The following is a 27,513-nucleotide window of genomic DNA, read 5'->3' as shown; positions in this document are numbered from 1 at the left end:
TGTAGTTAATCATTTAACCAAACTTATCAAAGGCTGGTGAATAATAATAGAGTTCAAATAGAAATTATTTCATACTTTTCACTGCATTTTTCCATACTTTTAAGCAATTATATCTAGAGCTAGTGCGTATTCATATAAATTGACTAGAAATTATTTCATACTTTTCACTGCACCTTTTTCGAAGTCGGTTAAATTTTTTTTCCAAAAAATTATTTTATTTCACTTTTTTTAGTGGCAATCTATAACCAATAGGTTTCGTGCAATAACAATAGTTATGAGCAATATGCAGGATGACCCAAAAACGTTGGAAATCCTTGAAAGGGATGGTTCCGCGGCGGGTGGGGTGGTGATTTGAAACAATTTTTCCTTAGCGAAAATGGTGTTCGAGGCTTCGTTAAGAGGATATTCCAGAAATAGAAACTCGCGCTCTGATTGGTGGGGGGTTTCTGTCAATATCTCCTTAACGAAGCCTCGAACAACATTTTTGCTATGAAAAAATTGTTTCATAATACCCCCCGAAACACTCCATTTAAGGACATCAAACATTTTTGGGACACCCTGTATAGTTGCAAATGAGATTATCAGAAATGCTGGAAGGTTATACAAATATGGAATTAATCGGGATCGGAATCGGAATTAATTAATGAATCAAGAAAAAAAAATAAGAATTTTGCAATAACAATAGTTATAAACAATATGAAAAATTCATAAATTTTTGGAAATGTGATCATCGCGAAAACCTGTACGGCAGCAAAATGTAAGGGATTTCATCGATTTCAGGCCAAACATACGTGAAATAGTACGCTTTTTGCGATAAAAAGTGATATAAAGTGGTAAAAAACAAAATAAGGACAAATGTTTTGTTATGAGACCAAATGGCAAATGCTCTTTCAGATGCAAGAAGTTTCAATCTGATTGGTCCATCCGCCTCGGAGTAAGAAGCAAGACAATATTTTTCTGTTTTTTAAAAAAAAACGGCTAAAAAATGTCAAATCACAAAATGTATCTTTTACGCGACCAACTGGAAGAAATATTCGACAAGATGCAACAGGTTTCATTCTGATTGGTCAAGCCATCTCGGCGTAATCGGTAAACATACTTAAAAAAAAAAATCGAATTGAGTAATCTCCTCCTTTTCGAAGTCGGTTAAAAATCTGAAGACAGACAGTAGAGCAGTGCGTAGTGTAGCCTACTACCACGCTTGAGAGAACCTGGGTTCGAATCCTGGGCGGTTCGCCCTGGTTTTTCATGGTTGGGTTAGGCCCGGCTAAAAAATATAAACAATAGTAAATAAAGGGACCGGAATATTCAGTAGCTCTCCAAGCTCAGCACTTTAAACGCAACAAAACAAAACAAATAAAATCTGAACAGTGCAATCGCGCTGCTTGAGACTCAAACGGTTAATGAGCGGTGCCTGTCTAGATGCCCCCATTGTGAATTCTAGAAAATTACCTTCGATGACTGCAACCGATCGTTTTAATGATTAGCAGTGCCACCCGCATGTGTATACCAGAGTTTTCGATGGCGATCGCTATCACCATACTGCCGATGAACATCATCGTGGTATCGTTCATGTAGCAAGCGCAAGTATCGCTCGTGGTCATTATACCCATCAGCGGATAAAGAAAAACGGGAATCAGACCTGTGATTGGTAAGGGAAGCACTTCGGTCATCCAGAACAATGCCATCAAACCAATCACATATAGACACCGCATCGCTATCACCTGCGTCGAATTAAGAAATTTTCTTTTTCTACTTTGTCTTGCTCTTTTTGCAGCGTGAAAAAAAACAAACGACACAAAATAGAGGGGATAGGAGGTAATCGGGATCACGAGCAGTTATTCGGGATACATTGTATACTAAATAAATTAATTATCGTGTATTTCAAATTGGAAATGGGAGACACTGAATAACTGGACAAGAAATACTAAACAGTATTTATTATTAAGGGCTCATTCCGGTATGGTACCTTCACAAAATCGATTTTTTTTTTAAATTTTTTATGTTTGAATATGTATTGTGAAATTATGGTATAGAAATTTCAAGTATTTTAGCTTTTGTGATTATTTTAAAACTGCTGGAAACTTTCAACATTTTTTTTCAAAATGAAACATTTTCTCTGCTGGTGCATGTAAAAATCTCAAATACTAGTCAGTTCTGCATGACTCTGAAATTTTAACACGTGATTCTACATACTAATGAACCTGGTCGAGATCAGATTATGTTTTTATGTTGAGTTTATCATGTACTTTTAATATATGTTATAATGGAAAAATTGCTCAAAAGACATTCGCAATTTCGATATTCTTCTGGTCTCTACTATAGCAATACTAATACTAATAAAGAACAGATTTCATATTTTCGTTTCGGACTATTTATGAAATCAAATTTCCTCCAAGACATTATTCTTGAAACATAGTATTTGTACAAGCAAACAAACAATAAAAAAATGTTAGGTGTATAAATTAATTCTGTGCTTTTCAATGATTTATAACCCTAGTTTAAACAGATATACTTACTCGTCATTTTGGTATATTGAAGTACCAACCTTCTAAGTCCTCAAACTGATCCATACGCATCCATACATATCCATATACGTAACTTAAATTACGGCTACTACAATATCGCACTGCATCTATACGAACTTGAGTAGTTACGAAATTTTGCTTATTATTATACTCTTGCGATTATTATAAATATTAAGAACACTTATAAACTATTAGAAAAATAACAATAAGCAAAATTTCTCGGCTAATTAACTTCGAACATGTAGATACTAGAGCGGTTCTTAAAAGGGTGTCTTTCGAATTTCGATGCTCCCAGGGTCTTAAATGCTTCGAAGTAACGAAAGACAAATTCCCTAAAAACTTCAGGTCTCTATCTTAATTCTTAGTACCGCTGTACATGGATCGAATTATCCCACTTAAAATATATAGGAAAGAAAACTCTTTATTAAAGTTATAAGCCGGCAACGTTGAAATGATAAGAATTTGTCGATTTTTCTTTAATTTTCAATGTGTTTTCTAAATTCTTCCAATTTCAACTTTACCAGTTTATAACTTTATGCTGATTAGACTTACTAGATTTTTTCAAGAATCCTTATTTAAAGAGTATTCGATTTCCTATAAGAATATACCATCTTACAATGTGTCGTACGACGCGTCGTACAACGGATCGTACTCTCGTACGGAAACCCCCCACACGATCGAAGGGTCTGTCGAAGCGATTGGTCGTACGACATGTTGTAAAACAGATCGTATCATATATGGGGCATTTTACGTTTGTACGTATAGATTCCTTACAGATGATTTCATGGAGATGAGGACTTCTAAGATTGTTATTTTAAAGTAAGAAAATTGTAAATAAGTATTTCTACTTAAACTAGAGTTATAAATGATTGGATCTAAAGTCAAAAAATTAAATTCCACATCTAATATTTATATTACCATTCCAGAAAAATAATGTTACATAATCTGTAAGTAAATTAATAAACCACGAACAAGTTCTACATCATTGAATATCGTGTTTAGTCAAAAAATAACATAAATATTGTCCGATTTTTGGATTGTAACATCGATATGCCACCTTAACACTTAAAACTACGTAAAAAGGTAAAGAGGTGAATGGCACGAGATTCTTGCCATAATGAAAAGAAAAGGAAAAGAATACGCAACTTCAAATACACGACACTAACGTAAAGAACCGCGCAAAACTAAGAAAGGGAGAATTGTAAGGATAATGATAGCCAGAGAAGAGATTACGCTGGTGTATCGACGAACCTCGGTAGTCTCGAAGACGATGACAGGCAACAGGATCAGTGGCCATATCACAATCAGTATCGACTTCCAGTAAATCGAGAGAAACCTGGCCAACAGAATGGGGAAACTAGTGGTTTTCCTGAAACAATTGACACTAAAAGTCACTACGCCGCACAGTGTTCTGGAAAGCGGTATTTTGTGGCCAAACACCAATTTTCAATTTGAATATGTGAACAAATTTTTATTTTCAACGCAAAGAGAACCCTTGAAAGCTTCAAAATTTAAAGATATTATGTCTTTCAAATAATTCTGTGATCGGAAATAACGTTTTTTTAGAGAAAACCACGAAATTCGATGTGAAACTAATTGTTTTAATTATTTGTTATAGAACGTTAAAATACAACTTTGCTTTACATTCTTATACATGCGAGTAGGTGTCTTTTCATTATGTAAAAGTGAACTAAGTATTATTTAATCCATATAAAAACAGTAGAAAGTTTATAACTTGACTGCGGATTTTTATGCATTTATAGAGAATTTGAATGTGCAAGAAACTACAAAATGCACACAGTATGCAAGAATATAAAAAATATTGAGAGTAAAGTTCATATTGTAATATTTGCAGAGTAAAATAAATTCCTATTTAGGTTCAATTTTTGTAAGTGCGTTTACCAAGATGTTATTTTGCATAAAGATCTGCAGTCTATTTATAACAATTTAAATTTGAATTTAAACTTTGGTTCATGGTGGAAGAGATATTCTTAAAAATAATTTTTTCTTTAATTCCTCATTACGGTGTTATAGAATGTTAAAATCTATTAAATTTTGTATTTAAAATTTGTTTAATATCTCTTGTGGTTTCAGAGATATTAGCAAAAATATGAATAACCAGAATTATTTCGAAGGGGTGTTTCCAACCCTTAAAATCGTGTTGAGACCAAAATGGAAAAGGGCTCTGTGATTAGGTCCCCATGAACTTTATCTCTGCAAACATTCAAATTTTTTGTCAATTGCTCAACTTCCCTTATTAATTACAAAGGAATAGTAAACAACAGAGACTTAATTAAGCGAGTGACACAAATTGATTTGTGTCTGCTTCCTTGAATAATGATTTTTTTATAGTAAGTAACTGATTATTCAAACTAACTGTGCATATCTTCATTAAATAGGAATAATTATTTTACAAAAATAGAATGAATTAATTTTAAGACAATTAGAGTATAGTATAGGAATATAATATAGGAAAAATATTAATGCGTTTATTCAATTGTCGCGGACCGTATGTCAGAGTTAAGTAAGAAAACTCTTGAAAAGACTGTTCGAAGTAATGAAATCACTCATTTTAAATGTTTAATTTTGTATCTATTCCTTATTGGTTGTTCGACACATTTTTCCGCCTTGTATAGGGTAATCCACCGAACGTACACGCCCTGATTAACTCCTAAAGATGTATGTATTGTATGAAAAAATCTTTTTATACAAAAATTACATGATTTGAAGAGGCACATTATGCAGTCCATTTGTTTCCTTTATAGGTAGAAGCGTTTTAGATATTTTAAAGTCAAGTCACCTTTATTAGCTCCAAACCAAATTGTTAACGAATAGTTTCACTTCATTTCTCAACAATTTATTTATTCTTAGCGTAATATTGACAATATCTCAAACGTCTGTCGCGTTCGTAACTTTATACGGAAGTTACTGTCGGGTGTTCGGGCGCAATTATCAGCAAAGCTATGCTGGGTACAACATTTTCTATATTTTCTCGGTCGACTCGACCCTTGATGACTTCTCAGGCCATAAAACAGGTTACACCAAGAATGTTCGGGTCCGCGACCCGAACGGCTGACCGTGCGGCAATCAACTGTAGATTGGGGATAATAAACTGTTTCACTGCAGTTTGCACTCACTTAATGGAGAAATTTATTATTTTATTAGGTTATAGCACCATTGTCCTACGGAAATCTGCAAAGTTATAACATTTTAAACTTTAGTTTAAACTAGCTAAAGTTAAACTAGTTAAATAACTTTTGAGAAAGTAAAACTTATTCGCTAACTGTTAGGTTTTAGAGCTAATGAAGGTTAATACTATTTTTATTTAGACTCCATGTTCTTTAATACATCGACATAAAAAATATAACGTTACACTTAAAATAACCAAGTAGACCTTGAAATTTCAAAAACGCCTCCACTCACAGAAGAAACGTATGTGTTGCATAACATATTCCTTCAAATCATAAAACTTTTGCATAAAAATATTTTGTATACAATACATACTTTGAGGACAAAATTACTTTTTTCTGGGTTAGGTCTTCTGAAATTCTTCTGAAAATTTGAGCTTTAGAGATTTACTAACTGCCATTTCTAGAAAAGAGATCCTTTTACGTTAGACAATAATAATATGTACATAAAGTACAACGCCGGTTGAATTTTTTATTTTAGTTTATTTGAACGGTAGAAATCATGTCATTCAGTGGTCAAGATTTGTTTCACGACGGCACGGGCGGCAACGGGTCGCATAATTTACAATTTTTAGGAAAATATTTTTGTAAAAATTTGTACATCATGCTAAAATAGTAATGGAAGCGTATGTAAAATTTCAATTCAAAATCTTGCATACTTTTATAAATAGAGACTGGTAAAGAAAAAGCTTTTTAAAGCCAGAAAAAAGTAATTCTCCCCTTAAGGGGTGAAAAGTCACCTTAAATGCGTAAAAATTATAATTATGTTCCACAATTATTTTTTTTTCGAAAACAGTTGATTTGAAGAAGATCTTTTTGTTGGGATTTATTATACATATATTGAATAACAAAAAAATCATTTTTATTTAGATTTTTCAAATGAAAAGGCGATGCTGGAACTATTACGTGACAATTCTTCTTCTAAGAACTCGCTAATCAGCGAAGCACTTTCTTGCCGAGTTACATAAAAAAATAGGAATTTTGCAATAACAATATTTATAAACAAGAAACAAATTCAAAAATGTTTGCAAATGTAATCATCGCGAAAACTTGTGAAATGAAAATACTTAGTTTTTTGTTTCAGGTTTAACCTTACCTGAGAACACTGTTGCGCTGATTAAAAATCATTCTTGTTGTGTAATGTTTCCAGTATCGCTATTTTATTTAACAAATCTAAATAAAAATTATTTTTATATTACTCGGTGTATGTATAATAAACCTCAGCAAACAGATCTTACGTAAGACAATTGTTTTAGAATAAAAAAATTGTTGAATTTAGCTATGATTTTCACGTGTCTAAACGCGAGGCTTCCCCATAGAGATAATATACATACATGTATATTGATATACATGTACATCTATACATATGTAGATAGAACAGGAAAGGCAGGCCTACCTGTAAGTGGAAATGAAAAGAGAAAAAGACCGCGGTACCCTATCCATCTCTATGCTTTTATTTTTATGATGTAAAATATACATGTAATTAGTAAAAACATAGACGACAACCATTTATCGTTAACAGAAAATTGCGCTGGTAGACATAGACAGGTAGGGAACTGCGGCATATTTCTCTTTTTAGCTGGAGGTCTGGTTCCCTACTCTGTCTATAATATCTCTATGGGCTCTCCTCCTTAAAAGTTAATTAATGTGTGCATGTTGCGCGGACCAATTGTCATATTTACCGTGATTACAATTAACTATTAACTGATTGAGTGGCCCATCGCTAAGAGGTAACCATAATTGCATTTTCAGTTATTCGATTCCTCGACAAAGATTAATCGAATTGTACGGAATCGTAGTCTCGAGTCTATCGAACGGTTTCCCGAGTTCGATTTCCGTCGAAATTGGTTCAGTCACGCGCGAAACATGCATACGTACCTTCTGTCCGTGGAATTGATGATTTCCGGGTACGGATCGTCGGACTGCGTGGCCATTGCTCCCTATCGAATCAAAAGGAAACGTCGTTAGAAAAGTCTCGGGTTAATCGTTCGAATACGACTATCCGATCTCGCGTCTCTCGACCGATATGGAAAACGGAAATGCAAGAACGCTCGGTGACCAGGTAGTTCGTTGACGCACACGCGACTATGACGGAAACGATGATAATACGATGCGGTTTCAGGCGTTACAAAATCGCGAGTGTACAGCGGTCCTTTTCAACTAAATAAGTTCGGAGTTTTCAACAAGTTATTATTTGTTTGACGTTGAGACTTACATCTCAGAGTCATCTTTGAAACCCATGTTACAATTCAATTTACTACATTAACATGTCGTATTCGTTCGATGACGGCAGAGATGGACAAATTATATTTCGAGTAACGAATAACTCCCTAAGATTTACTTAAGAGTAACGAAGATGGATCCTATAATAATCTTTAGAGTTATCCGAACTGGATTTATTCGATAAAGGATTCACTCTCTATTCGAACTGTTTCAATGATAAATAAATTATCAAAGTCCCCAGTTATTCTCGAATAAATTAATTTTATTCGTAACTCTCATTTGAATATTATTCGAAGCTCGAATTCGAATATCGAATTTATTCGATATCATTGTCGTATAGTAATTTATTCAAATAACGTCCAAATGCGAGTGATGGGCATTGTACATGCTTCTTTCATTGATTGGTTATTTCAAAATTATTATTCAGATGAAAACTTTGCTCATCTCTGTCTAGAGAAACGCGTCTCTTATTTTGGGAAACATTGGTATACGGAATGGTAAGTGAAAGTGCAATGTGTGTGAAGCTGGTAGCTCACTTTGTATATAGGAGTTCATAAATACAGTATAGTCTTCTGTATCCGTACCCCCATTATCCGAATCTCTTAATGTACGGATGTTCTATTATCTATATGTTTTGTTATCCACACAACCTGCCTTCTTATATAGAAGCATTTGAGTCATTTGAAAATGGTCTTCTATGATTTGAGGCAGTGTTGGACAAGTACATACGGATTTTACGATCAGTTGAGAGCATTTCTTGCTATAGATATTGTTTACTGTAAATTTTGTATTTAAAACGTGATTTGTTTTCAAATGTTCACCATTCTTATAAAACTGATATTTTGAAAAATTCCTATGTACTGCTACAGTATACAGGGTGTGTCAGTTAACATATGCACCTCAAATATCTTTGTTGTTGTTAAAGATACATCAAATATCATAAGGACAACGTTGAATGGTTCAATGGGTCAAAATTCAATTGATGCCAAAAATATTATTGTTTTTATTATTTTTTTTTAAGGTGTCAGGGTCAACTTCATTTTTTCAAATGGAACCACCCTTTTTCGAACACCTACAATGATAGTACCTTTTATTTTACGTACTTTCATAATTACGATCACGATTATAATCAAATGTTTCAGAGTTGTGACTACGATCCTATTTTCAGGTGTTTTCTGACATAGAAATTTTGTACCTCAAAACCGTCTTCAGGTTCGTGTTCCTCGCCCCCCAAAAAACTTAGAAAACCATGCTGTTGTCAAAATCAAAAGTTAAAAATTTTCAGTTAACATATTTCATGGCATAGGGTAGATAGGATAACTTTTTACAATTTTTTATTTCGACGAAAGCATGGTTTTCTAAATTTTTTGGGGCGTGGAACACGAATCTGAAGTCAGTTTTCAGGTACAAAATTTCGATGGTTAAAAATCCCTGAAAATACGATCGTAATCGCAGAAAAATTTGCGATTACAATCGTAATCATAATTCTGAAACATTTGATTACAATCGTAATCGTAATTATGATCATGATTATGCCCAACACTGGTTTGAGGCACAACGGGAATGTAATGCTACGTTACTTACAATACAAAATTGATGTGACTTGGCGATTAAAACGTAATGGAACGGTTAGATATATGTTGAAAAAAACTTAATTTTGTTCATTTCTACTTGAATAAATGATATTTAATACGAAAGAAAGTAATTATTCTATTATCCGAAAATTCCATTATCCGGCCACTTTTGTCTCTCTATTAGTTCGGATACGGGACTCTCTACTGTAAGTAAAAGTTGACTTCATTTCCAGTAGTTCTATAATTCCCGATCAATCAAACTAATAGTTCTATCAATTAGAACTATTGGTAATTTATTAAACAATTTTAGGTGCCCGAATCGAAAGTAATTACAGGATGATCTGTTGTTCGATTGGGACGAAATTAACAGTTAAAAAAAATTATTCAAAAGTTCTTATTGATACAATTCTTCAGAACTATCAAAAAAAAAAAAAATTCATATTCGGTGGATTAACAGCAAATAGTTAGCAAAAGAGTGTGCTGCAAGAATGGAATTGATATACGCTAGCTTATTATTACGCTAGCATAGCCATTGTTTCTTAAAAACGGCTGGAGCAAAACAATTAATTCTTTGGCAAATAATTAGCAAATAAATAGCAAAAAAATATCGCGTTAATTTGGCATTGGCCTTTTGAAATGGCTACGCCAGCTTAATATATTGGGCTGTCTGGAAAGTCCATGCCGATTTGTAGTAGGCGGTACAGGTCTGAATATATCGGAATGGCTGAAAACAAATACAATCTGTACATTCCTTAAGGCCCCATACCACAGTGCACGCGCGGTAAGTGGGTGTATTTTTAATAATTTTTTCCGAGCAAACGATGAATGGTTTTTTTTTCATTGATACTTCTATCCAATATATACATAAATAAGACACTACACAAATTTTCTTATTCAAATATTACGAATAGTTTGCGGTGCACGCCGCACGGTGGGACGAAACGGCTTTCGGCGATCAAAAATCGATTTTCGTGAATTCGAAAAATGGAAAAACTGTTTACGTACATCGATAGAGGATAAATTGCTGTTTAATGTATTGCAATCCGTTTTTTGATATTTGCTTCCGTTTTGCTGTGGTGCGCATTCAAAGGCAGTTGAAATTCGTCCAAGAAAAACGCTTACGATATTACTCCTAACTTCTATATACGATTCTAAAAAACTTTGCTCAGAAAGACGATATTCAAATGAATTATAATGTTTACTAGATTTGTATAGATAGTATTCAATACATAAAGTAAATCAAAATGTTAACAACTTTTTAAATAATTGGGTCTGCATGGAGAGAAGTACATTTAAATAAAATTGTAACTTTACGCATGGTTATAAAAAATTGCCCGCACTTGTCCGAGGTTTAATTGCTATCACAGGAAAGAGTGAACCATTCTCTATCAAATTCTGCAAAGATCAGGTGCTCCTAGGTGCTCCATTTCGAGAAAATGGCGATTAAATTGGACTAAACACATGTTGGCCACAGCGCTTGATAATCGAAAAGCGGTACTAGATGCGATGGTTTGCCTGTCATATAGACTTTTTAATGGATTTAGCGAGAAGATAAACATGTATACGAACTCCTCATGATGACAAACTAAGTTGCAATGTAGAACATTTTTAAATAATGGGGCTCGAGTTTAAAATAATATATACGTTTCACGGAACTCTTAACTTTACGCATGGTTGTAAAAAATTGGCCGCAGTTGTCCAAGGTTTCATTGCTATCACTGGAAAGGGTGAACCATCCTCTATCAGATTCTGCAAAGATCGGGTGCTTCTTCGTGCCCCTTTTTGAAAAATTGGTGATTGTACTTAGTGGGACTCGTGCGGAAAATGGTATGTACGTTTGTACGCTTATTTCTATGATTATTACGTACATCTTGTCATTTTTAAATTACTAAATACATTTCTCTCATAGTTAATAACAGGTTTGAGTCGAATTTTGGTTAAATAACATTAAGTATGTCAAGCAAGTGAAAGATATTGAACGCGTTACACTTTATACGTGAATATTTGGACACTCTGTAGCTCTAATTGATTTATGCTCATATAACTTAAGTATCATAGTATAGGGAATAAGTTCCTAAAATTTCATTAAAATATTTTCAAGAGAACCAAAGTTACGGATTTTTGATCGCCGAGAGCCTTTTCGTCCCACTGTGAGCCGCTATCAAAAGGACACTCTGCCGAAATTGTTGCTTGGTGGTTGACAGCGATTAAGCCATGCGGTTCATCTGAAGAAAAAATATATATATATATATATTTATAAACTAGACATATAGAAAAAAAAATGACGAACCACCGAATTTTATTTCCCATTTTCACAGACAATTTTCATTCTTTATGAATAAAAATAAAATAGAAGGGGACCCTTTATAAAGAAATTCGTACGTAGTGCTGTAAACCTATATGTCTAGTTTATAAATATATATATTTTTTTTTCTTCAGATGAACCGTATAGCTTAATCGCTGTCAACCACCAAGCAGCAACTTCATCAGAGTGTAGCGGTGTACACCGCAAACTATTCGTAATATTTGGATAAGAAAATTTGTGAAGTGTCTTATTTATGTATATATTGGATACAAGTATCAATGAAAACAAAAACATTCATCGTTTGCTCGAAAAAAATGATTAAAAATGCACCCACTTACCGCGCGCGCACTGTGGTATGGAGCCTTAACAGGTGGAAAGGTTGTGGAACACAATGGTACAGATATAATTCAATAAATCTACATAAAGATAGGCATGAACTTTCCGGACAATCCAATATGTTCTTTAGCATGTTCAAAACTATCCAAGAACTATCCTCTTTTAGTTTCATCAGAACTCGCCCCGATCGAACAGCAGATCACCCCTATACGTGTACATAGCACAGATTCTCGCACTTAAAATCGTTTAAAAAATGATCCAATAGTTCTAATCGATAGAACTATCGAAAATGAAGTCAGAACTCTTAATTATTTATGAGCTTGTACAAAATGAGCCACCAGCTTCACACAGACGAACGCTATTGTTTCCCGATCGAATCGACGATACAAAGAGCTGCGGTGCTTCTTTGTCTCCCGCTTCCTTCTTCTCCCTCCCTATGATCCGTTTGCCGGGATTACAGGCCAAGTAATTTTACTAAGCGGCACCGAACGAGATTGACCTCGCCGGTCTCACGGTGGGTCATCTAACCCCGTCGACGCGTTTTACGTATCCGTCGTTGAATTTATTCCCAGTTTCAGCTTCGCGGTCGTTTATCGTTCGATTCCCACCGCACGCGATCGATATCTGAACGGGATTAAGTTTGATCGAATGCAAAACACGCCATTCACCAAGTCGTAATTAATGCTCAACGTGTTTCGTCATTTTGCTTCAAGAACGGAATTTTACCCGCGTACACGCGTCACGGGTTTTCTCCCTTTTCTTCTGTTATTGGCGGCCGAAGGTCGTCGAAGGAAAAGAACTTCTAACTTAGCGGAAGTTGTGTACCGATCGGTGTGTTTTTTATCTTTTGTTCGATCTATGGTGTTGCAACTGTGTATCGAACGGTCGCGAAACGGCACATTCCGTTGTATGAATTATGAGCTCGAATTGAATTTAGTAATAGTGGATAGATTCCCGGTAGGTAACGTGTCATTAGAAAACGATTTGATGGTCGAAACTGTTTTGATTTAAATCACCACGTGCAGAGAGCAAAGCGGAATCGAATTTGTTAGTTTTTAACGCACAGCAAGGGATTGGAGAATTTATTTGCATTTATTGTTCACTGTATTAGTGATTAGTCAAATCTATCGACGCCGACGACTTTATTTTTCATTCTCGATGGCTTGGTAGGTTAATAGATTCGAACAACAAATGATTAGAGAGAGAGAAAAATAATATACAGAATGTTTGTTTAAATGGGAACGGTTGAATATTTCGTGAGGGGATGAAGCTATACAAACAATTATTTTATATAAAGGGGCAAATTATGGTGTAGATAAATGTTATTGCATTGTGGATAAAAATATATAAAGTTCCACTTAAAAAGATTAATTGTTTTGTTATATCTCTGAAACAATTTCACTTATAATTAGACTGTGGATCTTTACGCAAGATAAAATCTTAGCATACGTGCCTACAAAAAACTGAACCTAAATAGGAATTTATTTTACTTTGCAAATATTATAATATGAACTTTACTTTTAATATTTTTTTCATATTATTGGATACCGTGTGTATTTTCCCATTTCTTGCGCATTCAAATTTCTTATAAATGCATAAAAATTGCCTGGCTATTTATCATACAATTTGCCCCTTTGGACTAAATTACTTTGGTTAAAACATTTTTGTGATGATTTCATCCCCTAATAATATATTGAACTATTTCAATTTAAACGAGAAACCCTGTATAGTTACTAACGTGGTTTTATGTATTTATAATGTATATCGCTATGGAGAACGAAAGGGATACAAAACATATTTTATAGATTGGTAAAATTATAATATCTTTTCTTCAGTTCGACGAATACATAGAAAGAGTTTTAATTTTTGTTCTGCAATCCACAGCAAATAATTATAGAAATTTATCTGTAAATGCACTGTCTGGTACAATTATTATTGTTCTTTAAATGAAAACAAAAAAGCGAATATTCTGGGAAGGCAACTTTTTCGCGGAATATTATTATATTTACTCTTAGATATGAGGAAAGAAGGAAAAGTTGTCTTCTTCAAATATTTCCTTAATCGAATTCTATTGACCAAGGCTATTAACATCTAACTGTACATAAAAAAAATGTAAATATTGTCATCTAACGGGTATTATTCCGTTCGTATTAATAGTAACGCCTCATTTTGCATAAATGCATATTTTTTGCATACATTTAGCATATGTTTTTCAGATTCGTACGCGCCAGTGCATAAAGCCAATTAATTACAACTGTTAGTATTAATGTGCACGTATATACTGTAATATCATTTCTATTAAATTCGATCTTTCGTTGTGTGTAATGTTGTAAATCATGCGCTCGGTACCAAACAGGATTTCCTTCTCCGTAATTAGAAGCAATGCTAATTAGAAAAAAACGCGTTATCAATCAGACTTTTTATTTACGAACATTCAAGTTGGCGTTTGTTTCGCAGACTTCAATGCATGTACGCTCGCATACTTGCATAGTGAAACCGTGTACGATATATCGGTGTAAACGTTATAAAAGCGAGCAATTGAGGATATACGTTATGGCATTTTGCTCGTTATAGTCGTAATTTTGTTATTTAATGTACTTCACGATACGCTTGATATTAAATACACTGTATCTCTCTATAATATTCTAAACTATGGAAATAATACCGAGCGTAGTTCATTTTTCCATATTTAGTAGCAATATTAATTAACACTTTGTAGACCGCACACTTTTCATAAACTTGACACGATAACGTGGCTTAACTTACACTTTTATAACTCTTATAAGACGAGGATTAATACCGTAGTATTTTCGTCAAATTTTACAATTTTTCTTTCATTAAATTTGACATAACCGTTAGATCTGGGTGGTTATGCAAATATTTAACGATCGGACAATTGATGGGACAATTGATCGGACAATTTTGAGTGTAATTTTAATCCGTATAAGATTAGAGACAAAAGGGATTTCAAGTATGCACCTCTTTTCAACATTAACTCTTATCTACCGACTGTCAATATTATCTTTGATTTTAGATTGAATGCAGTTTGTATCACATGGTTATTGTGTATGTTTCCAACCGCACAATACAGCGAGCGTAAACAGGAAGATATACCTAATCGGTTGGCAATGCGTTGAAAGTAAACAAGATTTTGATCAATATTTTCACTTACGAATCTTTAAAGTGGCATTTGTTTCAAAGATTTCAATGCATGCGTGTTGACATAGTTAGCAAACCGTGTCACGACACATCCTTGTAAAACGCTCGTTGTAAAGGAGAGTGAGTTGTAGGGGAACACACGCAAATCAGAATGATTATGGCGGTTTGCCCGTTGCAATCGTGGTCTCGTTTAGGCTCGCCACAAACAAGTTTGTTTGTGTTCAAAAACTCTTTGAATTTTAGTGATAAGGAAAGACTTGAAACAACGATGCTTCAACTTGCCTTCGCGTCTCTTAGGAGAAACGGGCAGAGATGGACTAAATTAAATAAATATTCATCCGATACTCGTTAAATAAATATTCAAATTTAAATGAACAACTAACGCAGCGTCGATTTCGATTAATTTTCATGTAGTCAATTTTAAACTGTCATCTTTTTTTAAACCTGAATTGTTTGATTTTTCGCTGTTATAAAAATGGGGATTTTTAAGCAAGAATTGCAAACATTTATTAATCAAGTTTTTTTAACTAATATAATTTTTAATTCAGCAGCTCATTTGGTCGCTGGATCAACAGTTGTTATTTATTGGGAAAAGTTAGCACTATTCTTCGAACAGCTGAATCAACAGAATTGGTGCTAAAGGTTACAATATATATTGAAATTTGAGCAACAATTTTAAAGTGGCCTCTTTTTTTAAACCTGACATGCAGAGAGCAAATTTTTTGATTTTTCGCTGTTATAAAAATGGGGATTTCTGAGCAAGAATTGCAAACTGATACAATTGTTAATTCAGCAACTTATTTGGTCGCTAGATCAACAGTTGTTATTTATTGAGAAAAGTTAGCACTATTCTTTGAACAGCTGAATCAACAGAATTGGCGCTGAAAATTACAATATATTCAAATTCGAGCAACAATCTAGAATGGTACTAGAAAAGTGTTCCATTTCGCGTAGAATGACTCTACCAAACAATCATTGAGTAGATGTTTACGGTTGTCGACTTTGAATCATTAGTTGAAGGCACACACTATAGCATTGACATTGCTTCCTTAAAATAGGAAAATGTTTATTCTCGATACCTCGAATAATCCTTCAATATTTGGTGGAAAGGGATCAAGTAAAAATTACGTCTTTCTCGAGAGCAGTAACTGAACATTTTTAGAAAAAGATCAAACAAATTCCGTGATTTATGTATAAAAATTAAGTATGCGCCGAAGTATGAAATTTACAAACCGAACTGGAGCCCTCGTTACAAACGTTTATGTTTCCTTAACTCGCATGGTAGCCGTAGTCGTGGGTCATATCTTGGAATCGCACAAATTTCGAGTCAATTCCTTTCCGCCAGCGAGTCTATACGTACGTTGGTTTTATTCGTTATGTATTACACGGGTCAGATATCGCCCATCTCTGGAGCCACAGGACCGAGGAACATTCGTAAAAATCACGATCGCCGCACCATTCACCGACACGATCAGAATGTCGATAGTAACCGATCGATCGGATATCACCTGGCCGATTAATAAACGCGTACGTTCGAAAATGCATACGTTCCCCAGTCGGCGGTGAATTCGGTTACCGTTGATCGAACGGGAAATTGTCCGGTGTCGTTTTCCGCGCGTACCCGTGTTCACTGTCCTGTTGCGAGTGGATCTGATCCACTGGATCACAGGAGACGGTATACACGAGCGAGTTCTCTGTCAAAAAAGTGGTTCCACTTTCGGTAGTTGCACGCACGCTGCACCACCACGGTCCGTTCTGTTCAAAGGCACGCAGAGAGTCGGACCTCTTGCGATTAAGCTATCACCCCTCTCCATCTATTTCCCTCTCTCTCTCCTCTTGTCGTTCCTGCCTTTTCTTCTTCTTCATCTTCTTCTCCTTCTTCTTCTTCTTCTTTCCTTGTTTTTTGTCTACCCCTACCTCGAGGTTCGTCTCTTGTCTACTTGGTTCGTTCTCCAACGACTGGTAAGTGAACCCAATGGAGCACCGGCTCCGCGATGCAAACGTCGTTGTCCGTCCCGCGACCTTGATGCCTCGACGATCCTCTATACCGGGCATAGTCCAGGGCATGAACTATTATATGTATATTAATTACCGAGTCGAATACTTCACCTACCGAGCGCAGGAATCGAACGCCAGGGGAAACATCCGCGAGATCGATCGATTCGTTCGATCCACCGCGCGATGCGCCGGATCCCGAAAAACCTGGCCTCTTGGAATATTTGCTGTTGAATTACACTGTCCAACACGATTTTTTTTCCGCGATATCCACTAGGTGATTCTTATAGGGTTTCTCGTCCTAAATACGAATCTGAAAGTGAAATTGCTCCATCACCCTTAGTTTTCGAGAAATACGAGATTTTGTAAATACAGTCAATTATGAGAGAAAACGTAGTACTACTTGAAAACTACGAACACTAGAAAGTTCTATTTACTTTTAAAAGATAGAAGAGTGTTTTCTGAATATGAACACATACATATTCCTTTAGAATTATCTGCTCCTTTGAATGCCTATAAATGAACACCGAATTTTAAAAAAGGTGATGATGCGTGAATTTTTCACGCAATACTTTTGTATTTTAATGAAGAGTTATCCACCTAGGTCGATTGTACACTACGTTATCGGATTCTGCAAATATTTCTGAAGAAAAAACCACCCGCGGCAAATGTTGGAACGGTTTCTAGTCCATACGGTTTCACAAAACGTCAACTCGGAACGCATGAACGGTGTTTTGCCGCTGCACAGCCATTGCTCGCTATGTTTCGGTCAGTCAGGGCCGTCGCTACGGGATTCGCCTAATCGGTGCCACGCGCTATCGGTTTTTGTATTACATTTACATGTTCCAGATAAGTAATTCTTCATTTTTAATATCTCATTCATACTGCAACTCAACAAAAGAGAGATAATTGTCCACTGTTTAAATTTTAATCATTAATTTCCCGTTTTTATATCTTCAATTATTCGATTTTTGCTAATTTCGTATTGAGCAAACTTTATTTAAATCTAAATTAAATTATTTAACAATTAATTCAATCTATAATTGTATATTTTGTTGTTAATTTTTAATGAAAACTGCTACCTATAAAAAATCTCTCTTTAGAGCAGAGTTTACCCCCCAAACACTAACTTAAATAACAAAAGATTAAAGTATCTAAAAGGAGAAACATTAAGCTTTAAAATGGTTTTCTATTCGTCAATGTGGTGCGAATTTTAACGAAGTTACGAGAATTTGATGGTTATTATTCAAGCACGTGGCGACGATTGCGCAGAACGCATGACGACGGCCCTGATTAACCGATATAAAGCGACCGAAGCCTGCGCGCCGGCAAACAGAATTCGTGCGTTCTAAATTAATATTTTCTAGATCTGTACGATCTAGAAAACGTTCCAACATTTGCCGCGGGTGGTTTTCTCTTTAGAAATGTTTGCAGAATCCTATAATGCATAGTAAATTCGACCTAGACGAATAACTTTTCATTAAAATACAAAAGTATTTCGTGAAAAGTACTCGTGTCGCCAACGGCCTTGTGTTTTGAACTTCGGTGTTCATTTACAGGCATTCAAAGGAGCAGATATTTCTAAAGGAATATGTCTTTATATTTAGAAAACACTCCTCTATCTTTTAAAAGTAAATAGAACTTTCTAGTGTTCGTAGTTTTCAAGTAGTACTACGTTTTCTCTCATAATTGACTGTATTTACAAAATCTCGTATTTCTCGAAAACTAAGGGTGATGGAGCAATTTCACTTTCAGATTCGTATTTAGGACGAGAAACCCTATAAGAATCACCTAGTGGATATCGCGGAATTTAAAAAAAGTTTAAATTTGTTGGACAGTGTTATATACAGTGAGTAACTTTAATATTCGAACACTATGAGATTTTTACATTATCACATCATAACTTCGTTTCTAACAAAACAAGCAAAAAACATAATCAAGTATTATATTAACGTATATGTTTAGTAAACAGTAGTATAAGTTGTATTTACATACTTTCTGTAATTGTTAAATAACACGATTTAAACAAAACATTGTCTGATTTTGCGCGTTACTTTAATATTCGGACACTTTTAGAAACTATTTATTTTGAGGCTAATCTTTATAATAATATGTGTTTTAATATCTTGTTGAGTAGCCATTCTGTTGTATCACTTCTTTTAAACGTTGTGGCATATTGCTAATGATTTTTTTTTAAATATTCAATAGTTATTTTGTCCAATTCTTCTTTTAACCGATGTTTCAACATTTCTTCTGAAGATATTGTTGTTGTCCTGATAGGTCGCTCTAGTTCATTCCACACATTTTGATAGGATTGAGGTCAGGTGATTGAGGTAGTGGTTGTAAAAATTTTGGACAATTGTACAGTAAATATTCTTGCACGATGGGTGCCTTATGTTTCGGGTCATTGTCCTGGTAAAACTTAAATGTGTTTAAAATTCCCATTTGTGTAGCACATTTGTGTAAATTATTTTTTAATATGTTCAAATATACATTTTTGTCCATAATATTGTCAATATAAACTAATTCGGCCAGCCCAAATGTAGATATACAGCCCCAGACACACACACTGCCTCCTCCATGCTTTACAGATGGCCTTAGATTTTTAAATTTAAATTCTTCATTTTTCTTACGCCACCTTCCATCTGATCCAAAAATGTTAAATTTACTTTCGTCGGTAAAAATGACATCGTTCCACCATGTTTCTTCCTTCAAAACAAATTCTTTAGCAGAATTTAATCTCTTCTTTCGATTCTGTTCATTCACATATGGTTTCTTCCTAGCTACTCTTCCATTGCAACCACTATCTTTTAAGACTCTGCGAATTGTTTGAGGATGTACCTTCTTCCCAGTCTCGTTTAAGAGCTCTGTTGCTGATTTTGCTGCACTGAGTGAAGGATCCTTCTTTATTTTTCTTATTAGTTTCCTCTTATCACGTGCATCCAACTTCTTCGGTTGGCCCTTTTGGAGTATAGACTCTATAGAATCCTCGTATTTAAACCGTTTGATGATATTTGCCACTGTACTCTTATGTTTTTTATTTGTTTTATTAAAAACGAAGTTATGATGTAGCAAAGTAAAAATTTCATAGTGTCCGAATATTAAAGTTACTCACTTTACATATACATACAATTGCGTTAAGCAAAAATGAATTTACCGTTGAGAGACACTGCCCTTTCTGTCTTAAACTTTAACAGTTAAAGTATCGGACTGGCAGCACCAGGTCTGACGACTCTTGCCTGTTTGTCGTCGAAGGCCAGGGCAATAAACAGAGCGCAGGCAGAATTTCCTTTTCTTTAAGTAGACGTTAGAATTTCACTTTCGCGTAGACCTGAGCTTTTAGTTAGACTAGATGGCCAACACGTCCTTTCAAGTCGTCAAATAAAGTAGACGTTTAAAATAAAAAAAGGACTGTTATTAATTCCACCCATTTCCAATATTTACTAAACGGCAACGTGTCATTTTACTACAAAAATAAATGTACTGAGAATAAATACACAACGTTATATCTGTCACCGCAGATTCTGATGGGCAAGACCCTAGGTTTCGAATAAATCTGAAGTTTGCCGATGTGTTTGTCACGTTTCCTCTTTTGAACATTTTCCAGAGAAAGAAACGAGACAAACACATCGGCAAACTCCAGATTTATTCGAAGCCTAGGGTTTGCCCATCTCTGTCGCAGAATAACGAAAGTGAAAGTTTTCGTTTAGGCTATGGCCTACCCTCTCAAGTACCTGAAAAGACACTTCTTGTAGTTTACTAAAGACTAAACAGATTTACTAAAACTACGCTGTATACAGCTAGAAATTCTTTCTACGGTTTTCTTTTATCGTTCATCGGTCAGTCTTGCGCGGCTCCTCGTTGAGAAAAGATCACAGTTTGCTCGACTCAATTTAGTGAATAAAGCTACAGTTAATCTATAAATTAAGTATTTTATTATTCACTTACAGTGGGTGTAGGATGTATTCCTACACCGATCAATTTCCCAAAAAACTTTTGCGTGAAATTGTACTTTCCTAACTTCTTTTTTTATAATTAATGATATTTTACATATTCTCGGAAGTCTCTGAGATATATATAGTCCAAACAACATGTACTAGTTGATATAATTTTTGTGAAATTAACAAAAAAATGTGAAAAGTGGGTAAAAGTATAGAAGCAATAAGCATTTGTACGATTCTTATGACGAGCCATTTACAGTAGAGTTAGTAACGCAAACACGTTAGTTTATTGCTCCGTACGAATTAGAAAACATCAAATTTCCAAGAAAGTACTTTTAGAAATGGCTCTAATAGAGGAATTGAAGAAGATCTCACTTCGAATAACTAATAATTTAGTTAATTTAATGCTTAGAAGAGTTACAATAATTATAAAATCAAAAGGATATCCCACGAAGGAAGTATTATATACTTGTAAATTAATGTAAATTTCCTTTGTTTTTAATGAAGTTTTAAAAATTAAACAGTTGTGCGAATACTTATTGCTACAATATTTCTATCGATGAATTGTTTTTTTTTTTTTTTTTTGTTAATTTCGCAACTTACATAAATAGCTATTTTTTTGTAATCTATCTATTCTAGAGATTTCCGAGAATATGTAGAATGTCATTGTTTATAAAAGATAAGTTAATAAATTACAATTTTACATAGTTTTTTTAGAAATTCATCGGTGTACGAATACTTTCTACACCCAAAGTATATCCCATTTCCAATATGGCCAAAAGTCGAAAAATCACTGTTTTTATTCCTGACTTCGTACCATACAATCTTGTATAGAAGGCATCCCTGCATACTGTAGCAAAAGGAAGTTACGTTATTTTATATTTGAAGTGCAGGGTTGCAGTAGGAAGCAGTACGCGGTACGCATCACGCTTGCTTTTCTTAACGCATCGAAAAGTATTACAAATTACCGTTTGAAGTGTTCGATTTTTATTTTGTGCGATGGAGGATATTCTTGAAACTATATACAAGTTTGCTGTTGTATTGTATTTGAATATTTGTCTACTTTGCATGATATTTAAAATGGCGTCAAAGTACGGGCTCGAAAATATTCTTCTCTAAACAGAGTAACCTAAACTTCGATTATGAAAATAGTTATGGTCCCGAGAGATTCGGGAAATCTGTGGGAATTTATAGATAAAGATGTCTTCTATTGAAATCATCGAACAAACTTTTCCCTCTGTTGTATTATTGTTAGTGTTGCTTTTCAAAAATAGAAAAAAAAAAGGTTCGAACTTCATTATTGATGTGCATAATAGAATTTTTTATGCTGATATGGAGGGGAACGTATCGTGATAGAAAAAAAAAATTATGTCTAGGTCATATTTTTCGAAATTTCAAGGTTATTAGAATTTTATTAAAAATGTGATTTGGTATCTTAATTATTGGATTATAGCTAATAAGTAATAATTGTATTGTAGCTGATAAAAAGATGAATTTACACATCCACAATATATTGACCTTCAGATAACATTCCGAGGCGTTATTCATACAAATTTTATTATACTTTACCGTACATAGACAATTAAATGTTTATTCTTTTAATATCATTAAATGTACACGAATAGAATACTACAGAATGTGCTCAAAATTGACGACTATTACTTTCTATACATTTTTCTAATCTATTTCGTCATAATATTGCACAGTATTTAAAATTATGGTCATGATATTACCACATTCTGTGATAATCCGTTAAATACCTTCTGGAGCGGTTGGTTGCGCTGAATAAACGTTGTATGTTAATGTTCTCCATCGAAAATAACCACAACTCGTTCAGAGACATAAGTTGTTCTTCGACGGTGTTTCGATGCCTACATTAACGATTTTTTACAAGAGACAAAACATTCTTATTAAACATTCTTATTTCAGTTACGTCAAGTACAATATTACAGTGGTGAATAAAGCCCATCACATTTAACAAAACGCCAATGACCTTAAAATCTCGGAAACTAGATCTTCAGACATTTGTTTCTCTCTACTAGGGATGGCGTGAAAAATCATTATTAGCGATTTTTCACGATGATCACACAATCACGATCGCAGTCGTGATTAAACTTCGATCACACGACCGTGATCCGAAAAATGGCGTTTCAGAAGCGGTTCATGTTATTTATTATCGTTAGTGTATCACTATCTCTCCTTAGCGGAAATTCAAGAAACTACAAATGAGTCAAATTTAAATTGTATTAAAATTATATTAACATTGCTTTTAGACTATATTATAATACATTTATAACCTAAGAACAACATAATTCGTGAAAAGTGTAAAGAATGTTCTCTACCAATCAGAAGCGATCACGAAGAATCATGAATCACTGTAAAAAATCATCATGATTGAGAATGAACGTGATTGAATCACTCGTGATTCAAAAGTAGCAGTTCACGCTATCTCTACTCTCTACTATAGCATGTCCTTCTTTAAACGAAACATTATCTTCTTTTGTCTAAGGATGATACGATATGTTTCTGCGTATCATCGAAAGCAACGGAGATAGTATAGGTACAGAGCTTATTGTTAGGTGACTCCCTATAGACATTCCATTTCCTTTAACCAGAAGATTTATTGCCGTTATCTATGATCGGAAAATTCCAAAAGCAAAGTTATAGAGGGAGAATAGACCTTTCGAATCCACATAACGTTATACAGAAAATGAATGATCCAGTGGAGACAACGTCGAGTTGAACCAAAACAGTACGAGGTTATTTCTGAACCTAATAATAAAATTTTGTTAGATATAAAAATTGTTTCTTACATGCAAGGTGTTTTTTTAAAATCGGAATGGTTGAATATCTTATAATGGGGTGAAGCTATTAAAAAAATGTTACAATAGAAGTTATTTGATTCAAAGGAACAAATTGTATGGAGTAAATAATTTTGTTGCAAGTGAAGTAGTGAGGGAGATTTAATAAACCAATTAACTTTTTTCAATGAAACCTTATACAGTCAGTATAAGAATTATTCGTACAGCAACCAATTTAAAATAAAACTAATAACGAAAGAAATAAAAGGTACACATTAAAAGTAATAAACTTTAATTTACGCAAAATCTACTCTAAAAATATGTAGGAATGTTGGTTAATTATTTCTTCCCCTAAAATTTATGAATAAAATAAATATATGAAGTTTTATTTTGAAAATTGATTCTTGTACAAATACTTATTACACTGACTGTATATTTTTATTTATAATAGCATTTGTTTAGAAAAATTCATCGACCTATCATATGTAATCATATATTGTACAATCACATAAAGCCTCAAAGTGGAGTTTAAAGCCAGTAAGTTTAAAGTAGCCTCGCAGTTGGTCAAAAGAGGATAGGATATCTTTTTTCATTCGTTCCATCTTCTATCCTCGTTTGACCGATTGGCGGACTGCGTTAAACTTATTGACTGAAACTCCAATTGGAGACTTTATGTTACAATAAATGATTGCATATGATAGGTCGATGAATTTATTTAAGTAAATGCTATTGTATTATGAATACAAAATATATAAGGTTCCATTTAAACAAATTAATTTTTTTTCCAAACCTCTTCCACTTCTTTACTTACAACAAATATAATTAATACCAAACAATTTGTCCACTTGCACCAAATAATTTTGTAAACATTTTTTTTTGATAACTTCATCCCCTCATGAAATATTTAACCATTTCGATTTAAATCAGGACTTCTAAATCTTATTTCATTTACGACCCTATTTATGATTGTGATATTCTTCGTGACCCAAAAAACATAAAATAAAGAGGTGTAAATATTTTGTGACGATTTATTGATTACGTAACAATATATATACATATGAAAAAATATAGTTTTAGAATTTGTTTAAAAACATACAAATATAGGATATTAAAAATTGCACAAAAAGTTGTAAAATTGTTTTCATTATAGTTACAAAAATTATATACCCCATTTTTCATTAAAACTACATTTTTTGCAATAACACAAATAAAAGAGAATATTTAATATTTTACATTAAAATTTCGCGACCCCAAGATTTTTGAGCCCTAATTTAAATAAAACAATCCTGCATGTAAGAAACAATTTTTATATCTAAAAATATTTTATTATTAGGTTCAGAAATAACCTCGTACTGCTTTGGTTCAACTCAACGTTGTCTCTACTGTATTATTCATTTTCTGTATAACATTATGTGCATTCGAAAAGTCTATTCTCCCTCTACAACTTTGCTTTTGGAATTTTCCGATCACAGATAACGGCAATAAATTTTCTGGTTAAAGGAAATGGAATCTCTAGTAGATAAGAATCAACATATCTGATACCTGCTTCGAAAAGACCTAAGCGTCAAGTTTCTGGACCTTTTCCACCTCCATGGGGATGATCGACGGTAGTCTTTAGATCGCAGCTCATCCCTTCTGCCAGTTCTCGAGTCGTTTGACTCGAATCGGTCGAGAGAAGAACTCTGTGTCCTCGTCGATCATAACTGGTTACCCGGTGCGTGGGACGCCATTATCATCGTAATTGTCATTTCTGAAACGTGTGAACCATTTTCTGGCTGTCTAATTGCCGATAAAGTCAGCACCGTAGGTTGAACGAATAAATCGGACTATTTTGGTAAGATTTTTGATCGAAGGAGTTCACGCAGCAGGAACCGCGAATTTTTATTTTTATCTCTTCGGTGCTTCAATGTATCGTCATTAGTTCCGAAAACAATTCCAAAAAGAAACTTCTATAGGAAGAATAGATCTTTCGAATGTGCATGACATTATATTAGATCATCCCATATGTAATGTCGTTTTCCGACGTTAACTTTCACCGAAAGAAATGATAACTTATGTTTACTTTAAACATAAACGTATTAACGATTCCGTTTTTATAATTTTTTTCCATCTTTCAGTTATCGTCTTAATTGCACCTTTTCAAAATATTCGAAGTTTTGAACGATCCAGGTGGGACAACATTGAGTTTCATTGAATACACTACGGACTTATCCCTCGACACGATACCATAATTTTCTTACGTATAATAATTCACCAAGTATCGTTGATTTTTCTTCTTTCAGGTATTCCATATTGTTGACCTTTATCCTAAACAGGTCCTTATCCTCACCCTATACCTCCATAGTTTTTGTTTCATTAATATCTATTTATGATTACTACGCGCATGAAAACTTTTTGAGATCTTGTACATAATCACTGTTGTATTGCTAGAAGTACGTCTGCCTAGCTAGCCCCCACGCTTAAATAAAATTTAACGAAAAAATTGCATAATAATACACTATTTATGCGTTATTATGTTGAACTCCAATTTTTGCGCTCCATTAAGGGACTTTCTTTCTGGTGCAAATCTAAATTTTGTCTCCTGATTTGTTGACATTAATAAAATGACATTATTGAATTATGCCCGACAGATACTCGAATTAAGTGTTATTATTGAGATGATTTTAATTTTTGTGCTTTCTAATTTTAATTTTGCAAGTCATTGACGTTTGCTCAATCTACCTGGTGTGTGTATGCGCGTGTGTATGCGCGTGTGTATACATACAATTATTAGCATATATTATTTGTACATTAATGTATATCATATAGTACATGAAAGCAGTGTTATCTTTTATAATAAACTGTTTAGTTGGTAATATGAGCAAGTTACGAGACAAAACTTGCATTTGCACCAAGAGGGAAGTCCCTTAGGGGATGAAGTGCAAAAATCGAAATTGCTCTTATACGATAGCGCATAATTAGCACATAAATCCTGCATGTTTTTCTGTCGATATTGCTTATCATTAATATGTGGGGGGGGGGGGCTTACTGTCAGCCCCCTCCCCATTTAAATAAATTTTTTTGCATTAAACGAAGCGAAAGCAAAATTTTTTTTAACGGAAGTCTTTACTATATCTCAAAGTTTATAATGTTATCGTTGTAAATAAATATTCAAAGTTATTGTTCGTTTATAAATAGTGTTGTTATAATGGATTCTCCTCGCTATACGACCCTCCGGCGCAATATATGTATATATATACGTCGAATTGAGTAGCCTCCTCCTTTTTCGAAGTCAGTTAATAAATGAAAAATGAGTATAATGTAATTTTTACCAACCAATAGCACCATGAATTAGCGGGGACACAAAAATAAATAACACCTAGAATTGCACCACGAGCTATAAACAGTTGACAAACACTGAATGAAAGCAGCCGACGACTATTGTCCGTTCAACCTTGTTGATTCGAATTTGTCCATGACTGAA

The 27,513-nt window shown here is 34.0% G+C and overlaps 1 protein-coding gene across 4 annotated transcripts; it reads right to left on the bottom strand.

Annotated features, from left to right (window-relative positions):
• Positions 1–1,395: 1,395 nt before the first annotated feature.
• Positions 1,396–27,513, bottom strand: LOC128894299 (protein I'm not dead yet-like). 4 transcript variants are annotated; one of them, XM_054155963.1, is made up of 4 exons: positions 27,366–27,513; positions 7,595–7,656; positions 3,780–3,897; positions 1,396–1,724 (listed from the first exon to the last, which is right to left on the bottom strand). In XM_054155963.1, exons 1-4 carry the CDS (start codon positions 27,375–27,377, stop codon positions 1,449–1,451), a joined length of 468 nt encoding a protein of 155 aa, XP_054011938.1. In that variant the 5' UTR covers positions 27,378–27,513; the 3' UTR covers positions 1,396–1,448. The 4 variants fall into 4 exon arrangements, with proteins under 4 accessions (XP_054011938.1, XP_054011941.1, XP_054011940.1 ...); XM_054155966.1 differs by lacking the exon at positions 27,366–27,513 and adding an exon at positions 16,935–17,190 and having other exon boundaries at positions 1,401–1,724; XM_054155965.1 differs by lacking the exon at positions 27,366–27,513 and adding an exon at positions 16,674–17,188 and having other exon boundaries at positions 1,407–1,724.

The sequence above is a fragment of the Hylaeus anthracinus genome, unplaced genomic scaffold (genome assembly GCF_026225885.1).
Source record: "Hylaeus anthracinus isolate JK02 unplaced genomic scaffold, UHH_iyHylAnth1.0_haploid 3, whole genome shotgun sequence".
Taxonomy (NCBI): Eukaryota; Metazoa; Arthropoda; class Insecta; order Hymenoptera; family Colletidae; genus Hylaeus; species Hylaeus anthracinus.
The sequence above is the reverse complement of the archived record's forward strand: the minus strand, read 5'-3'. Positions and strand labels throughout refer to the sequence as shown.